The sequence below is a fragment of the Cupressus sempervirens genome, chromosome 10 (genome assembly GCF_028749045.1).
Source record: "Cupressus sempervirens isolate cs-2001-9-10 chromosome 10, ASM2874904v1, whole genome shotgun sequence".
In the NCBI taxonomy this organism is placed as follows: domain Eukaryota; kingdom Viridiplantae; phylum Streptophyta; class Pinopsida; order Cupressales; family Cupressaceae; genus Cupressus; species Cupressus sempervirens.
The window spans coordinates 11,688,446-11,705,821 of record NC_143127.1 but is presented as its reverse complement, the minus strand read 5'-3'; the positions used below and the strand labels follow the sequence as shown (position 1 = coordinate 11,705,821).

General features: G+C 40.6%; 1 protein-coding gene across 1 annotated transcript in view; it reads right to left on the bottom strand.

The window, feature by feature from the left end:
• Positions 1 to 974: 974 nt before the first annotated feature.
• The window catches only part of LOC149532312 (NADH-ubiquinone oxidoreductase-like protein), a 66,042-nt gene continuing 49,640 nt past the window's right edge, over positions 975 to 17,376 (bottom strand). Inside the window, exons 2-3 of the mRNA XM_089805295.1 lie at positions 1,562 to 1,646; positions 975 to 1,425 (exon numbers count right to left, since the gene is read on the bottom strand). Coding sequence (XP_089661421.1) covers positions 1,316 to 1,425; positions 1,562 to 1,646 — 195 coding nt within the window. The 3' untranslated portion in view covers positions 975 to 1,315. The remainder of the gene's footprint in view (positions 1,426 to 1,561; positions 1,647 to 17,376) is intronic.

Sequence of the window (17,376 nt, the reverse complement as noted above, 5' to 3'; positions counted from 1 at the left end):
AAAATACGCAATCAAAGTAGAATGTTTGACCTTCGACATACATTACCAAATTCAAGAATGAGGACAATATCCAAGTGTGTTTAACAAGATGTACCTCACCAAACAGTTTACGACAAACTTTTGAGGCCATTAATAATTACTTTGATCAACTAACTCCAATAGGTGTTATTATAAGATGATGCACGTTTGAACTAAAAAAAACTCAAATGTTATAAATACTTCTTGCTTTTTTAAAAAACATTCCAAATTTTACAAAATAATATCTTTTTATTTTAAATTGTGAAAAAGGCTTTTGCTTTTAATTGTGTGAAACGATGAACCTCAACCTAGAGGAAGATGTCATTCAATCCAAATGTATATTTGGTAAATACAATAAAGGTCATAACAAGCATTTGAAACTCCGGTCTCAAAATGTCAATTTTGTACAATATCAACACGTTATTCAGATTAAGAAAACATCTCTTTTAAGCACAATCAAGAGAGTTGAGACCGGAGCTTCACAAGGTCGAATAAGGTGATTTGAAACGCCCGTAGAAGCTAGCTGCCAAAGGATTTTCAATACTTGAATACTTTGTCCAGCTGTTTCAAATCGTATCTATTCATTTCATGAAAAGTTTTTTCAGAAGATTTCTTTCACAAAGATGTTTCTTTACAATATTCAGGCATCAACCATCTGCATTTTAAACCAACATAATTTTGAAGTTAAGAAGCCCACCTTACCAGAAGGATAAATCTTGATGAGCAAAACCTGAGTAATAAATCATTCAAATTTCCAAAAGCAAATTTCAAGCATGAGATGTGCGACCTGAAAAGGCATGAAGAACAATTTGAAATATCATTCACAAATAACTGTTCTTGCCTTGCATGCTCATGTTTTCTACAATCCAATAAAACACCACCTACATATCATAACTTTTAACAGTGCAGAACACATTTAAATCATCGCATATGCAATTGCATTCTCTGTGAATCTCTTTGTGTTCTAAAATGATGATAAAATGAAACAGCCATTAAAAAAAGCAGATGACAAATAGTTCTCATGCGTTCACAGACATCATATGTTCAATAACAAAGGATACGGCTCTCAAAAAATGATGGGTTGAGTACCAGGTGCATCATGATGCTATTTTCAAGAATTTTTTAACTATGCTGCTGCATATGGTCAGAAACTACAAATAAATAAGACAAATGGTACAGAATTATTAGTTCTTTACAAAGCTATCACCAACTCAGTTCTCAGAGTTTAACAACTAAAATTGCATCTTCCTGCCAATAAATCAATCCTTCAGCTATGGAAATAATAAATATGCTTTGCTCAGTGATGATCCTTTTGGACATATCGGAGGCCACAATACTTGCATACATTGGGCTCAGGTAAATCCAAACAAATAAACTCGATTGGATGGCCAAGTGCAGGATTTCTATCTGCCAACACGAACAGAGTCAAATTTGTTAATGGTTTGCAGACACTGCTTCCTCACAGATATGAAAAGGTCTGAAAATTCCCATTAAATAACCTTCAAGCCCCTTCGCAAAATTACAATGTTACAGCTAAGTTTACCTCCTTCACATGCTACAATCCGCCCCTCAACCTTTATTGGAGGAACTTCATTAATCAGCTCCATTGGAGATTTTTTATCAACTGTCTGCAAGAATCATCAAAATACATGATTGTAAACCTGAATCAATCTTTAGCATAAATAAAAAAAGCCAACAAGTTCAATAGACTAGGGTTATATCTGAGAACTACATGTGAAATCAAGCTTCTGGAGTCTGGACATTAGAGAACATGGGCATGTTAAGGCTCTAAAAATAAAACAGTAAAATGATGACCAAGAAATCTCTTATAATAGTATAAAAAGTCTTCCAATTTTCCAGCATGAGCAGTAGCTTTATTTTGAAATGCATCCTAGTTAAAATAGAAAACCTTGAAGTAAACAACCTTGGACACTATCTTCTTTCCATTTATGCAAGGATTTAAAGTACGTGATCAGTGCACAACATCTCTATAATGCACCACTATTATGGCAATAACAAAGACCAATCATGTAAATATGAAAATGCTATATAACTGTTCGCGAAACAACAGACCTATTCTTTTTCTTTTGATTATAGACCTGAATCATTGTTTAAAAATCTACATTAAAAAAAAAAAGCCAACAAATTCAGTAGACTACGGTTATTTCCGAGAACTAAATGTTAAATCAAACCTCAGGAATCTAGACTTTACTTGAGCAGAGAACATGGGTATGTTAAGGCTCTATAAATAAAACAGTAAAATGACACCCAAGAAATTCCTTATAATAGTGAAAGAAATTTGAAATGCATCCTAATTAATACAAGAAGCCTTGAAGTTAACAACCCTGAGACTATCTTCTTTCCATTTATGCAAGGATTAAAGTGCAGAATCATTGCACAACGTCTCTACAATGCACCACTAATATGGCAATAACAAAGGGCATCATGTAATTAGACGAGAGTATATAATTTTCACCACACACAGACCTATTCTTTCTATTTCTCATTTCCTGAAAAACAATTGTTGCTGGGATAATGGGTAGTTAGACGGTTGGCATATCCAAGGGAGTTACACGGTCGCGACGGTTCGCCTCGCAACCCCTCAGACACTATATGTAACCTTTATTCTCTTTCATAGAGACATGTTGGTATTGAATACTATTCTGTGCAGTGACTAAGCAATGAATATAATATGAGTGATCTCTACTTCCATTCTGTGTTAAGTACCTTTCCTTATCTATGCATTAGTTTTGTTACCCATTAGGGAAAACATTTGGCATCGTTGTCGTTTCGAATCTAGGAAAGCGACACGATCAATCAAATATGACACAGAATCAATGGGAATAGCTCTGGTGGAGAACGTGAGAGTGAACGAAAATGGAATTCTCGAGTTGTTCGAGGGAGAGCATGACCTGACGAGGAACTTCCATATTTTATTCCACTCGAGCATTGAAACTTTTGTACGGAGAGAAGCCATATAGGAAGCGGTTTCAGAGGACATAGTGTGAGACTCCCTCAACATGAGCCCCATTGCTAACCGACTGCTACATCAATTTCCTAGACTATTTGCACAAGCCTTCCTAGCATAGCAACGTCAGCGGGAGGTGATTGAATAGGAACAACAAAGGCAATAGACCCTTCGAAACATCCAGGAATGCATCCGGCGAGAAGCGGAAGAGCGTGATGGAAGCCACCGACGCCCCCACCCATGAGCTCGAGGCCACGGGAATGTGAGTAAAGTGTGAGGGAAAAGAGCACTAACCTCTATAATAGTCACACAAACGACCATAATGATGTACGAAGACTATATAAATAAAAGTGTTCTTTTATACATGTGTCGTTGCCAAAGTCACCCATGAAAAGTACATATGCCAAACAAACTAAATAAGGATAGAAATAGAAAGGAACAAATTGATGTTGTACAAACCAAACATCAAGCCTTAATTCTTGCACAACAAACCAAGTGACAACAAAGGTTAAAGCAACTCGCCAAAGAGAACCACGAAGGTGTCACGGAGGGTGACCACAAGGGTACTGTAGGAGGAGTAATCGAAGAACGGTTTGGTTCACTAGAACGCCAGCGAACGAGAAGTTGTGAGGAACTTTTGGCAAAGACAAGACAAAGATTGGATTTGATAGACGAGACGCGTGAATAATTGTTAAATCTATCCATCACACCTCCGGTGAAAGAAAACCAAGACGGAAACACCTGACGAGAAGAGGAAGAGGAAGTGAAAGGGACAGAAGACACTGAGGCAATGAGAAGTGTTGGAAGGACACTGCATGGTGGTCAGGGAAACCCTCCACAATCCAATCCTAGCAGTAGCAGTTCGGGAAGACAATTGGGTCAAGCGTCACAACGAAACATGTCACAGAAACAAAAACTTCCAAAGTTTACTAGCGATGGGAAGGAGGACCTTATCAAATGTTGTCTTACCTGGTGACCACAAGGGTACTGTAGGAGGAGTAATCGAAGAACAGTTTGGTTCACTAGAACGCCAACGAACGAGAAGTTGTGAGGAACTTTTGGCAAAGACAAGACAAAGATTGGATTTGATAGACGAGACGCGTGAATAATTGTTACATCTATCCATCACACCTCCGGTGAAAGAAAACCAAGACGGAAACACCCGACGAGAAGAGGAAGAGGAAGTGAAAGGGACAGAAGACACTGAGGCAATGAGAAGTGTTGGAAGGACACTGCATGGTGGTCAGGGAAACCCTCCACAATCCAATCCTAGCAGTAGCAGTTCGGGAAGACAATTGGGTCAAGCGTCACAACGAAACATGTCACAGAAACAAAAACTTCCAAAGTTTACTAGCGATGGGAAGGAGGACCTTATCAAATGTTGTCTTACCTGTGAAAATATTTGGGCGACAAACGAGGTGACAGATCACAACGAATGGCTTAACCATTCCATGCGGAATTCAAATTGCTTCACGACGCTAATGAGATCGTCACAAAAATCTACAGTGTCAAACAAGGGAGAAAGGAAACTGTCTGAGCCTATAATAGAGGTTGAAGGAGTTGCTCGGAAAAATGGAAACCCAACCCGCAGACAAATTGAAGAAGAGATGGTTCATCGATGGATTGAATGCATCTCTAAAAAGAAAAATGAGGATAGTACCGCTGACGTCTTACGAAGATGCGTACGATAAGCCTATGAATTTGGAAAGTGAAAACAAAACACTAAAGAAGAAGAAAAGCAAGTCATGTCAGTCATCGTCTAAAAGTGAAGAATCATCTGATGAGGAAAGTAGCAACAACGAGGAACCCAATTAAAAAAGTACAAGCACTGCAAAAAGATATGGAATGTATGATGCAAGAATTCAAAACATAAAAGGAGGCATCAGGCAAAATGAAGAGGGAGAATTATGGTGCACAGGGTGCAAAGGAAACGGCCACACAAAAGGAGCATGTCCAAAGATAGATAGATAGATAAAATTTTAACGTCCACGAGGCTAAAAATAGCCTATGGGACAGCAAGACAACTCAAGCAGACTTAAGTAGCAATGTTCGCTGTTTGTGCAGGATGATGATGAGTCCACCCAATTGCTCAATGTACTCTTCGTTGAATAGGTTTTGCCAAGAACTGTCACATATAGTGTCCGCAAATTTATCTCTACTACTCTTGTAGGCCTCACATTCTAAAATAAAGTGTTGTTCAGTTTCCACTTTCCCAGAATTGCAGAATCTGCAAATTCTCTCTTCCCAAGCCTCCTTTGGCCTCTTCCAACGCCCAGTCTCACAACAAAGTTGGTGAGAGTTGGTTCTCAGCTGAGCAAAAAGAATTTTAGCCATCCACGAAATGTTGGCTCCTATGTATGCTTTTTGGAGTTGATCACAAGTGGGGTTGAACTCATTTATATAATATAATTTCTTCCTTCCGATCTCGCTTCCCCAATTTCTCTTGTAGAATTTCTCCATGACAAAGACCTTTATTTCTCTATTATTTGTGGGGCACATATTGAATTGAATATTCCATTTACTCATCCATTTGATGTTTTGTTGCATCCATGTCCTTTTTCACTTACATAGTGTGTCACTAAAGACAACTTTAGGCCATCTATGCTCTTCCATTTTTTCGATTTTTTTTAGATAGCTTAGAAGGCAAACCATAGCAAGTGCCTCAATAGGAGCAGCCCCCATTTCACTTAGCATGATATCATATGGAACAGTGCTTTTGATTTTAAACTTGCTTGTGATCAAGCGCTTTTGGATTCCTTCGATTTGTTTCCATTGTGCTATAGTAGTGTTGCTGGCCCATAATTCACACCCGTAAAGAACAACCGGCAGCACAAGAAGACCGAACAAAGTTTGAATAGTTTTCCAATCCCACAACTCTGCTTCACGGCACCTATTCTGAAGAGCATAAAAAGCCTTCCACCCACCTAATATCCTTCTATACCTGCAACTAGACCAGCTTAGTTTTTTGTTGAAATCGATGCCAAGGTATTTATACTCCGCAACTTCTTCAAGAACACTTCCCTTGTAATAAAATTCATGTTGGTGTTGTTTTTTATTATTAGAGAAAATCATAACCTTAGTCTTGCTGATATTGACCTGCATCCCCACCATTCCGCAAAAGCACTCAAGAGAAGATAGATGATCTTGCAAACCACAGGCAGATTTGGCAATTAAAATAAGATCGTCCGCATATAGGAGCAGCTTTATAACAAATTCACCTAACTGAATGCCTTCACCCTTTTGCATTTTTAACCACTCTTCTAGTTTGTCAATATATAAACCAAACAAAGTAGGAGATAAAGGGCAGCCCTGTTTGACCTCGATATCGCTCCTAAAACATTCTGAAATGCCATCTAGAGTTCTGATTTTAACTTTCACCTCTTCGTACATTCTATGAACAGCAACTCTGAGATGCATAGGAATCCCCAATTCTTCCATCCTAAACCAAAGCTTGTCTCTCGGGACGGTGTCAAAAGCCTTTTTAAAGTCGACAAAGCAACAAAATACCTCTTCCTTTTTCTCCCACTCTTTTTCAATAATGTGTCTCAAAGTGACACAGTGATCCACTGTCGAGTGCTTTGGCCTAAAACCAGCTTGCCCTTTAGCATGTTTATGGTTTTCTTCTACCCATTTGCTGATCCTAGTTTCTATCATGCTGCCAAAAAGTTTAGCAAAGAGGGGATTGATCATTATAGTCCTGTAGTTGGAGGGATTGTTAACATCACCACTCTTAAAAAGTGGTATTGCAAGGCTGATTGTCCAATCTTTCGGAAACCCTTCTTGGCAAATTTTGTTCAAAATTTTAGTGATATGCGGTGCAAGAGTTTTCATACCCCACTTCAGATATTCTGCTTGGAGCTCAACAAGGTCTTTTGCTTTACCTCCACCTAACTTCTTAATCCCTGCCTCTATCTCTTGCACAATGAAAAGATTTGTATCATCGACCAAAGGTGGCTGTCCCACTCCACCCTCTTGTTCATAAAGTTTCTTAGCATATTCAAACCATTGGGTGGCAGTAATATTATTATTTTCAGTTTGTTTTCTCCTTGGTTGGAGTTCTTTCCAAAAACGTTTGGGGTTATTTCTGCCCAAGAAAATTAGCTCCTCTCTCCTTGTGAACATAAAATCAGTTTTTTTCTTCTTTAGGATCTGTTTGTAGGCCTTAATATCAAAGTTAGTTTTATTTGACTCCCTTAGGTTTCTCCTAGCCCTCTTTGCATTCCTTATCAAACCAAGCATTGGCTGGAAAACAAGTAGTTTCAGATTTTCTATTTTTTGCTCTCTTGCATTTTGAAAGAGCCTCATGAATCAGATTTGATAAATCATAACTGTTAACACCATGTTTATACATAGGGTGTCCCATACAAAGTTCCTCAAGAGTAGATCTGAAAGTGTTACTGTTTTCTGAAGTTAACAAAATTCTGCCCTGAGAAGGGGGGTATTGAGGGCCTTGGGTTTTAGCTCCAATCCGCCTATCCTTTGCCCAATACAAATTTACATACAGCGGTCTATGGTCTGATTTGAGATCCCAAATGTGCTCTCCAATTTCAACTTCTTCAATATTTTCATACAAATTCTGCGAACAAATTACATAATCTACCACACTTGCCCCATTGTATGTGTTGCAAGTGAAGTGCCTGACTTAGCCCATCTAGCCAAACTATTACAAATTATGAGATCAAATGTGCCACATAGAGTGATCAATTCTTCCCCAAAATGATTGCAGCCTTTAGCATCTTCGGATATTCTTTCCCATTGATGATTTCTTTCTTCTGTGAGCCAAATAGGGTTATCATTTACTTTGGAACTGAAAATACTTGCTTGCCAATTTGTTGTCCTAGCATTGAAATCTCCAACAAGAAGAACATCCCCACGCTGCGAAAAAATAGCAACGTCTTTCTTTAACACAGCATAGGGGTCATTGTGATCTAAGCCACACTTTTTATAAGTTTTAGATACTTGTGGAGCAAAGTAACAGGCTGCAATCCTGATAAGAGTGTTATTTTCCACGATTTTGAGCCATATAAATTGTCTATTAGAATCAGTCTTTTCCAATTGAATGGCACAACCTTCCCTTTTTTTTACTAGAACCATTATACCTCCATGACCTTTACCATTTCCCGCTGCCTCATTCCACACTGCCATCTTCCAGTAGCCTTCAAACAATGGGGTCTTACATCCCTCATGCTCATGTGTCTCTATGAGACAAATAATGTCTTTGCCTTCCGCAATAGGCCCTAACCCAGGCCCACGTCTCCATGGGTGTGAAAAACTCGAAGTTGACTTATTATCGCTAAGTGTGATTGCTGATCTTGTTGTATCACTGCATGCTAATGTGTTTGTTGTCGCACCTTTGTTGCCATCTTGCTGCTCTTCATTGGAGTGAAGGCCAAAATGAGCAATAATTGCTTTTCCCTTGAACATCCAAGCTCTTTTGCCTTCATTTCTAGCTGTTCTGATTTTTTCCATTTCCAATCTTCTTTCTACTTGCTGTTTCATGGTTAAATCCTCCTCTACAACGAAGCGAGAACCCCTCAAGAGCTGTTTTTTGTTAAGTAGATTTTGTTTGTCGCTAATGCTGGGCATGACTACCTTGATTGGCCTATTTCTCTCAGTGTGTGGTTTGCCAACCCTCCAAGCTTGACAAATTTGTCCTTGCCACAACAACACATCTTGTAGGAAATCCCTCGTTAAGTCGAGGGTGTGTTCGCCTTCCCCATAATCTTTTATCCCTTTGATAATTATATTGGATGCCCTACGTTGCCTTTCCTTGACCTCTCTCTCTTGTGTGTTCACACGAATCTTTGCCTCTTCTCTTGCCATATCAAGGTGTTTGCTGTTTTTGTCCCAAATTTTGGTGACTTCTGAGAAACTTCTCCTCTCCTCTTCAACCCCTGCCTTTCCCAGCAAATTAGTGTGAAGAAGCGTTCTCTCCTTATAATGAGATGACTCGGTATTTGTTGTGACCTTGTTTGTTTCCAATGTAGCATTCAGGTTTTTCCATTCATCCTTCATGTTCTGCCATTCAAGCTTCCCTGCTAAAAGTGTTTCTTGCAGCGTTGAGATTTGAGTTTTTAAAATGTTTTTATTATTTGCAAGAGTTTTATTTGCTGCAATTAACACCTGCATATTACGGTAACTTTCTTGTTCCTTAGCCTCTAGGAGTTCCAACCTCCTCTTGGCCCTCAATAGTTCTTGTACATAAAGATCTGGGCACCAAGCGAGAGGTGTGGAGGTAGGGCTGTAAGTGACAGAATTAACCAAGTCGCTGCTACCACACAAATGACTATCACCATCTAAGTGTGGAGGAGGGTACATTTTGACAACATCTTTCTGTTTCTTCTCTGGTTTATGCAATCTCTGCCTGTGTTTCTGCTTTTCATGTGACCCTTTCAAGCGAGCGAGTCTGCGTTTTAAAATGCCCTTGAACTGTTTAACGTTGACCCAAATATATTTCCTTGTCTTGCCAAGTGATGCCATTTTGACTTGACCTAAATGGTTAGTTTCAAAGTGCACCAGAATTTCTTGACCGTTTTTTACCAATGATATGGTTTGTTTTCCCATAGTTTGCATATCCACTATTTGTTTTCCCATTGTTTGTGTATCCACAATTGGTTTTGCCATTGATCAAAGGAAAGAAGGACGAAACAAAACTAACAAGAGCAAATATATAAAACAAAAACAAATCGAAAAGTGCACCTTGAAAAACCCCTGGCTTAAAAGCCTACCACTATCTTGCTGTGGGCTGGGCCCAGTCGTCGTTTCTCCCTTGGAAACGGGCCTGTCTAGAATCTGAGCCTGTCTGGTATTGTGTTTGCTGCCTGGTCCCACTGTGATGCTCCGGTGTGATGTCCTGGTCCCACTGTGCCGTTACCTGCCTAGTGCCCTGTCTTTTCTGCCCTGGAGAAGTGGAGCCCAGAGCCAATGCCGGCCTCGAGTGGATGGTTTGGTCTGGTTATATGCCCTCGATCTGCTCTCATCCAATAACTGTGGTGTGACCATCGTTATGCACCGAGTGATCTCCCCGTAGATGCCCTGTCCTGCAGCCTGGCCTGCTTGATTATGAAACTTAGCGGCCGCCCTACTGTATGATAATCTCTGCTTGCTTGTCGTACTTGTCCCCTAAATTTAGAGGGGCTACCCTTTCTCTCTAAAGCGCAGATCTTTCATGTCAGAGATACATTGTCTATGCACTTGGATGTCCACTCCAGACTCCCTGGATTGAATCTGCGCCTTTCACGTGATTTGCTCCTTTTCTTTTCTATATCTGCTCTTTGCTCAGAAATTTGAGCGCTTTTCGTACACGAGAAGAAGCGCTGCTCCACCACGCCTCGCTTTTATTGCATCTAGAATGTATCTTCAGTTACAAGTAAATCCCAAAAACAAATGGAAAAAATACTTGCAAAATTTATCAACGGGGAAAAAGCGTACCGCCTGAAACATTGAAAGATTTATGTTCTCCTCCGAAACCAATATGCCAATATGCGAAATTTGCCAAGAAAGAAGTCAATATGTGAAATTTGCCAAGTGACAAGGCACTCTACCAAAGACTGCCCATATAACTTATGAACAAAAAGGCCCCAAATACTCTTCACCCAGAAGCAACCATCTACCTCCAAGACAGCCACAACCAATCCACAAACAAATAATGCATCATCTGGTGGGTTTTGAAACAACCGACATGGAGGAAGAGGGGCTAATGAAAACAGAGGCCGGATACAATATGATTCGAAGGGCCGGTCGACGATTCAGTATTGGGTGTGCAACCAGTGGGGCCACTTCACCCGAGACTGCGAGAAGAATGACACACCATAGAAATTGTGTCAATGGTGTGGTCCCAGAGATCACAAGGAAGCCAACTGTCAAACTATGGGTGACTCTACTCAACATTGAAGAGGAAGACGTATCGGTAGTCACTCATAATCAGGCAAAGCAAGCCATGTATCCCCATCCTCACACAGAAAAACATAGAGTACGGGAAGCAAAGGAGGAAACAAAGAACGCAATTAAAGCCAAGGGGGATTCTCGCAAGGCTGCAAGTACATCGGGACGAACAAAGGCGAAAACAACATACTGGGCAGATATTGTTAGAGTAATTATTTGTTTGCACTTATTAATTAAATCACTTTGATGTAATTAATTAAGTTGTCTATTACTCTAGTTTTCTTAAGCTATCTTGTAGGTGCATATAATTAATATTTTATTAATTATAATGTGCAACCCTAGCTTTTTTAAGCTTTAGGTTACCCTTTTCAAGTTTCGATCTCCTTTATAAGGATTGATCTCTTTGTATTTTTTATCAAGATCCATTGAATAATATTTTTCTTCTTCGTCTGAGTTTTTCAGATCAAACCCTTGCCTCTTCTTGTCTTTTTTTTCTCCGTGACAGGTTTTCTTGGGCTTCGTGGATTTGTTATGCACTTTTGCTCAAATCCTACATGGTATCAGAGCTAGATCTACTGTAGCTTGTTCGGTGTTTCAAGAAAAAGGGAGAACAAGGGTTTGGCGGATCAGATACAGTGTTTTTTCGGGCTTTTTTTTGAGAAAACAGGGGGGTCACTGATTTTCGGAGCAGTTTGAGGCCAAACAGACCTCGCGGATGGATTCAAAAGGCGTCAAAACCCTTGTTTTGATATAAAATTTGTCCAATTTGGACAATGTTGATCTGGGAAGCAAAAAAAAATTTCTCGGCAGGGCCATACGGCCCCCGGCAGACCTCGCAGGGGTCACTAATTTTCGGGCTTTTTTTTGAAAAAACAGGGGGGTCACTGATTTTCAAATCAGTTTGAGGCCAAACAGACCTCGCGGATGGATTCAAAAGGCGTCAAAACCCTTGTTTTGATATAAAATTTGTCCAATTTGGACAATGTTGATCTAGGAGGCAAAAAAAAATTTCTTGGCAGGGCCGTACGGCCCCCGGCACATAGATAGAGACGCGAAAATTATTTTAATAAAAAATTTTAAAAGCCTTTTGGGCCGCTCCGCCTAGCGACCACCCGGCGGCTACCCACACGCCACCGGAGGACCTCCTACACTCGGCCCACGCGCAGCCGCTACCGGTGCGCCACCGCGCCCCAGCCATTGTCGCGCCGCCAGCCCTCCACCCTCCAGGCGGCGCCACCAGCAACAGCCACCCCTACGGCCACCGCCGCCAGCAGCAACCACCCCGCCAGTGCTGTGCACAGTCAGCGGAAACTACTCCGCCAGCGTGGCTCTTCTGCAGAGTTGGCACAGGTTTTGGGGTGCCACATTCGCATCTGCCACGTGGACCCTACCACGTCACCCGGCCCAGTCAGCCTACTATCACATGGCATCCACGTGGCACTGCCACATGGCCCTTTTTGTTGCAACGGCCTCCTAGCCGTCAAATTTTTTGTCGTGAAATGCTGACGCCAGCATAACATTAGCGCTGCATCAGCACACCTGCAGGCTCTCCAAGGTCCTTTTTTGACCTACTCGCACCTTTTTGGCAATAACTTGAGCATACGAAAGTCTTTTTTCGATCCGAAAGAAGCGACGGAAAGCTAGTTCCAAGACAGAGACAGTGGTGCATGATTTTTTTGGTTTTGATGCAGTTTTATAGCCTATTTTTGTTGTTAAAGCCAGATGTCCTGTTTTGCACTCTGGGAGGCATATCTTGAGCATCCGATCTCTGTTTTTGGACTTCTTTATATCGCTAGAAAGCTCTTTCTGCACTCTTTCCAGTGCTACTAGTTGTTGTTCCAGATTCTATTCCAGGGACATCCTATTCAGTCTTTTGCATTTTAGCATTCTGGTGGATATCCTGATTGTTTCAGGTCCGGGGATCATTTTTGTTGCTTCAGATGCTTCGTTTTGGCTTGTACCTTCTATTGTATCAGTATTATGCTTTTTTTGATCATTGTTGATATTCATTGTAAGCATCTTTATGCAAACGCACTGAGATAAAGTGCCACTCTTGCATTTCGAGATCCTTTTCATCATTGTGATTTGTTGTACTCGCACTATTTTATAAAGTGCCATGGGGGGGGATAGTTGATTGCCATTTAGGCCCTCTTCCTTTGTCAAGTGAGTGTCCCTTCCACAACATTAGCCCCATGAAGTGTCAATGACATGTGCCTTTATAGTTGTTTGTACCTCAATCTTGATGTGTTTGGTTTCCGTGTTGTAGGAGATTTTTGGCTCATCTTTTCAATTGCCTGTCACCTCACCCTGTCTGCATTAAGGGGGGGTTATATTGTTGGTTCTAATGCTTCCTTGGTTCAATGGTTCGTTAATGTGCTATGTATTTAGTACTTGATCCTACATACTAGGCGATTGCAGTGGTTGGCTACCTATGCATTTCGGTGAGATGGATCATCTACCATATAGATACACTCGGTTCGTGCCTTCTATTTCCGTGGAGGTTCTACAGACCAACACCTTTTGACAGAGTTTTGCGGCTTTTCATGCTTTAGTGGTTCTCTTCATGATCTCTCCTTGTTCCTATCTTCTAGAACATTCTTTGCTATCTCTTTTTGGAGTAGAGATTTTCCCATGTGGTTTTCTCTATTTCTCTAGTTTACAGAGATTTCCTTGTATAGGGTACCTGATCAGGCCTTGTTATCGGGACCCATTTTTCTGCTTTCATAGCTATGCTAGGTTAGCTTACCCCTTGAGCTGTTAGAGTAATTATTTGTTCGCACTTATTAATTAAATCACTTTGATTTAATTAATTAAGTTGCCTATTACTCTAGTTTGCTTAAGCTATCTTGTAGGTGCATATAATTAATATTTTATTAATTATAATGTGCAACCCTAGCTTTTTTAGGCTTTAGGTTACCCTTTTCAGGTTTCGATCTCCTTTATAAGGATTGATCTCTTTGTATTTTTTATCAAGATCTGTTGAATAATATTTTTCTTCTTCATCTGAGTTTTTCAGATCAAACCCTTGCCTCTTGTCTTTTTCTTCTCTGTGACAGGTTTTCTGCATGCAAGTTTTCTTGGGCTTCGTGGATTTGTTATGCGCTTTTGCTCAAATCCTACAGATATTACAAATGAAGGTTCCAATCAAGCTACAAGATCTCCTCCACATGATACCTCAATTGAAAACAACATTGTTGAATACCCACACGGTTCCAGCAAGTACATAGCAACCAAACGCTATCGAAGGCTCAGCCATAGACCCTATGATACTGGCGTTGAACAATGGACGATACCCCGTTATCATTGAGATGCGTATCCTCAACACATTTCTCACAGAGACCATTGTTGATGAAGGGTCAGGAGAAAACGTGCTTTCAGAAGAAACTTGGGAAGCCTACCCTATGGCCTCCCACCTTCAACCTACTCGGTGCAAACCAACACAGAATTAAGCCCATCAAAACATTGATGGCTCAACTCGTCACCACCGAACCCAACCTTTTGTTCTGGATTTTATTGTAATTCCATTGAAAAAGAAGGGGTATGATGCCATACTCAGAAGGGGATGGTTAGTAGCAGCAAGGGTGAACCATAATTGGAAGAAAAACACACTCACTGGAGAACGATGGGAGGAAATTTGTTGTTGATCTTCGTACTCAGATGGTGAGTGAGGGGATGGCTTTGGAGTCAAACTCGGACGAAGAATCTGGTGGAAAGGACGAGGGAAGGAATGGCATGGAGTCTAATGATGGTGTGTTGGAACTACAAAGATGCTCTGATGATGACTTGGATTCCTTGAATGGACTATTCCATTAGCAAATGGAAGATTATTAGATATTTCCAAGTTGTAATATGCTAGGAATAGACAAAATAGGTGAAGAAGAAAAAGAGGTGTTTCTGCCAGAATACTGGGAGTACAAGGAAGGAGAAGCCAAGGTGAATGAAAGACCAGCTAACAACTTCGACACAGGGAAACCAATAAAGTACAAAGAGCCATCCGTACAGGTTACGAATCTTGGGGACGAAGAAAACCTGTGCAGCATACTAGTTGGCGATGACTAGGGTCCTGTGTTGAAGACAACAGTATTTAAAATCTTCATGGAATATAAAGATGTGTTCGCCTAGAGTTATAAGGACCTGAAAGGTGTCCCATCGGAATTGTGCATACACCGTATACCCCTAGTGCCAAGAGTTGTACCTGTGCGAAAGAGACCATAAAGGATGAATAAGAATTATGCAACAAGGGTGGATGAAGAGATACAACGTATGCAAGAGGCAAAATCATATTTTGAGTAAAAAGAAGCGAACGGGTCTCGGATTGTGATATCATTGAAAAAGGTGGCGAATCAAATTAGAATCTGTGTTGATTTCTGCTGCTTGAATGTGGTCACTATAAAAGACCCTTTTCCTATACCATTCATAGACACAATATTGGAAGAGGTTGTTAGGCATGAAATATACACATTTATGGACGGGTTCTCTAGCTATAGCCAAATATCAATCACAAATGAGGATAAGTTGAAGACCACCTTTGTGGTGGAAGACGGTGTGTATGCTTATAACCGAATGCCCTTTGGGTTGTACAATGCACCGGCAACCTTCCAGAGGATAATTCTTCATATCTTCGATCAAATGTCCATAGAAAAGACAGTGTGTATGTTTATAACCGAATGCCCTTTGGGTTGTGCAATGCACCGACAACCTTCCAGAGGATAATTCTTCATATCTTCGATAAGATGTCCGTAGGAAACTTCCATGCATTTTTGGATGGCAGGTCTATCTTTAGTGCACAAGACATGCATTTAGCTACACTAGGAGAATGTGTGGAAAGGTGTCGTCGGGTCAAGCTAACCCTGAACCCAAAGAAGTGTAGATTTATGGTACCTCAAGGTAAGTTGTTGGGACACATTGTATGCAAGTCTGGACTTAAAATTGATCCTAACAAGGTACGCATGATAGTAGAGATGGAAGCGCCGATTGATGTCAGCGGTATAAAATAATTTTTGGGACACATTGGGTATTATCGAAGGTATGATTTTATTGTAATTCCATTGAAAAAGAAGGGGTATGATGCCATACTCGGAAGGGGATGGTTAGTAGCAGCAAGGGTGAACCATAATTGGAAGAAAAACACACTCATTGGAGAACGATGGGAGGAAATTTGTTGTTGATCTTTGTACTCAGATGGTGAGGGGATGGCTTTGGAGTCAGACTCGGATGGAGAATCTGGTGGAAAGGACAAGGGAAGGAACAACATGAAGCCTAATGATGGTGTGTTGGAACTACAAAGGTGTTCAGATGACGACTTGGATTCCTTGAATGGACTATTCCATTAGCAAATGGAAGATTATAAGATATTTGCAAGTTGTAATATGCTAGGAATAGACAGAATAGGTGAAGAAGAAAAAGAGGTGTTTTCACCAGAATACAAGGAGTACAAGGAAGGAGAAACCAAGGTGGATGAAAGACCAGCTAACAACTTCGACACAGGGAAACCAATAAAGTACAAAGAGCCATCCGTACAGGTTATGAATCTTGGGGACGAAGAAAACCCGTGCAGCATACTAGTTGGTGATGACTAGGGTCCTGTGTTGAAGACAACGACGTTTAAAATCTTCATGGAATATAAAGATGTGTTCGCCTCGAATTATAAGGACCTAAAGGGTGTCCCATCGGAATTGTGCATACACCGTATACCCCTAGTGCCGGGAGTTGTACCTATGCAAAAGAGACCATAAAGGATGAATAAGAATTATGCAGCAAGGGTGGATGAAGAGATACAACGTATGCAAGAGGCGGAATCCTATTTCGAGTAAAAACAAGCGAACGGGTCTCGCAGATTGTGATATCATTGAAAAAGGAGGCGAATCAAATTAGAATCTGTGTTGATTTTTGTTGCTTGAATGTGGTCACTATAAAAGACCCTTTTGCTATACCATTCACAGACACAATATTGGAAGAGGTTGTTAGGCATGAAATATACACATTTTAGACATTCTCTAGCTATAGCCAAATATCAATCACCGATGAGGATAAGTTGAAGATCACCTTTGTGGTTGAAGACGGTGTATATGCTTATAACCAAATGCCCTTTGGGTCGTGCAATGCATTGGCAACCTTCCAAAGGATAATTCTTCATATCTTCAATAAAATGTCCGTAGGAAACTTCCATGCATTTTTGGATGGTAGGTCTATCTTTAGTGCACAAGACATGCATTTAGCTGCACTAGGAGAATGTGTGGAAAGGTGTCGTTGGGTCAAGCTAACCCTGAACCCAAAGAAGTGTAGATTTATGGTACCTCAGGGTAAGTTGTTGGGACACATTGTATGCAAGTCTAGACTTAAAATTGATCCTAACAAGGTATGCGTGATAGTAGAGATGGCAACGTCAACTGATGTCAACAGTATAAAATACTTTTTGGGACACATTGGGTATTATCGAAGGTTTATAAGGAACTTGACCCAAGTATCATGCCCCCTCAACAAGCTAACAAGAAAAGGAGAACCCT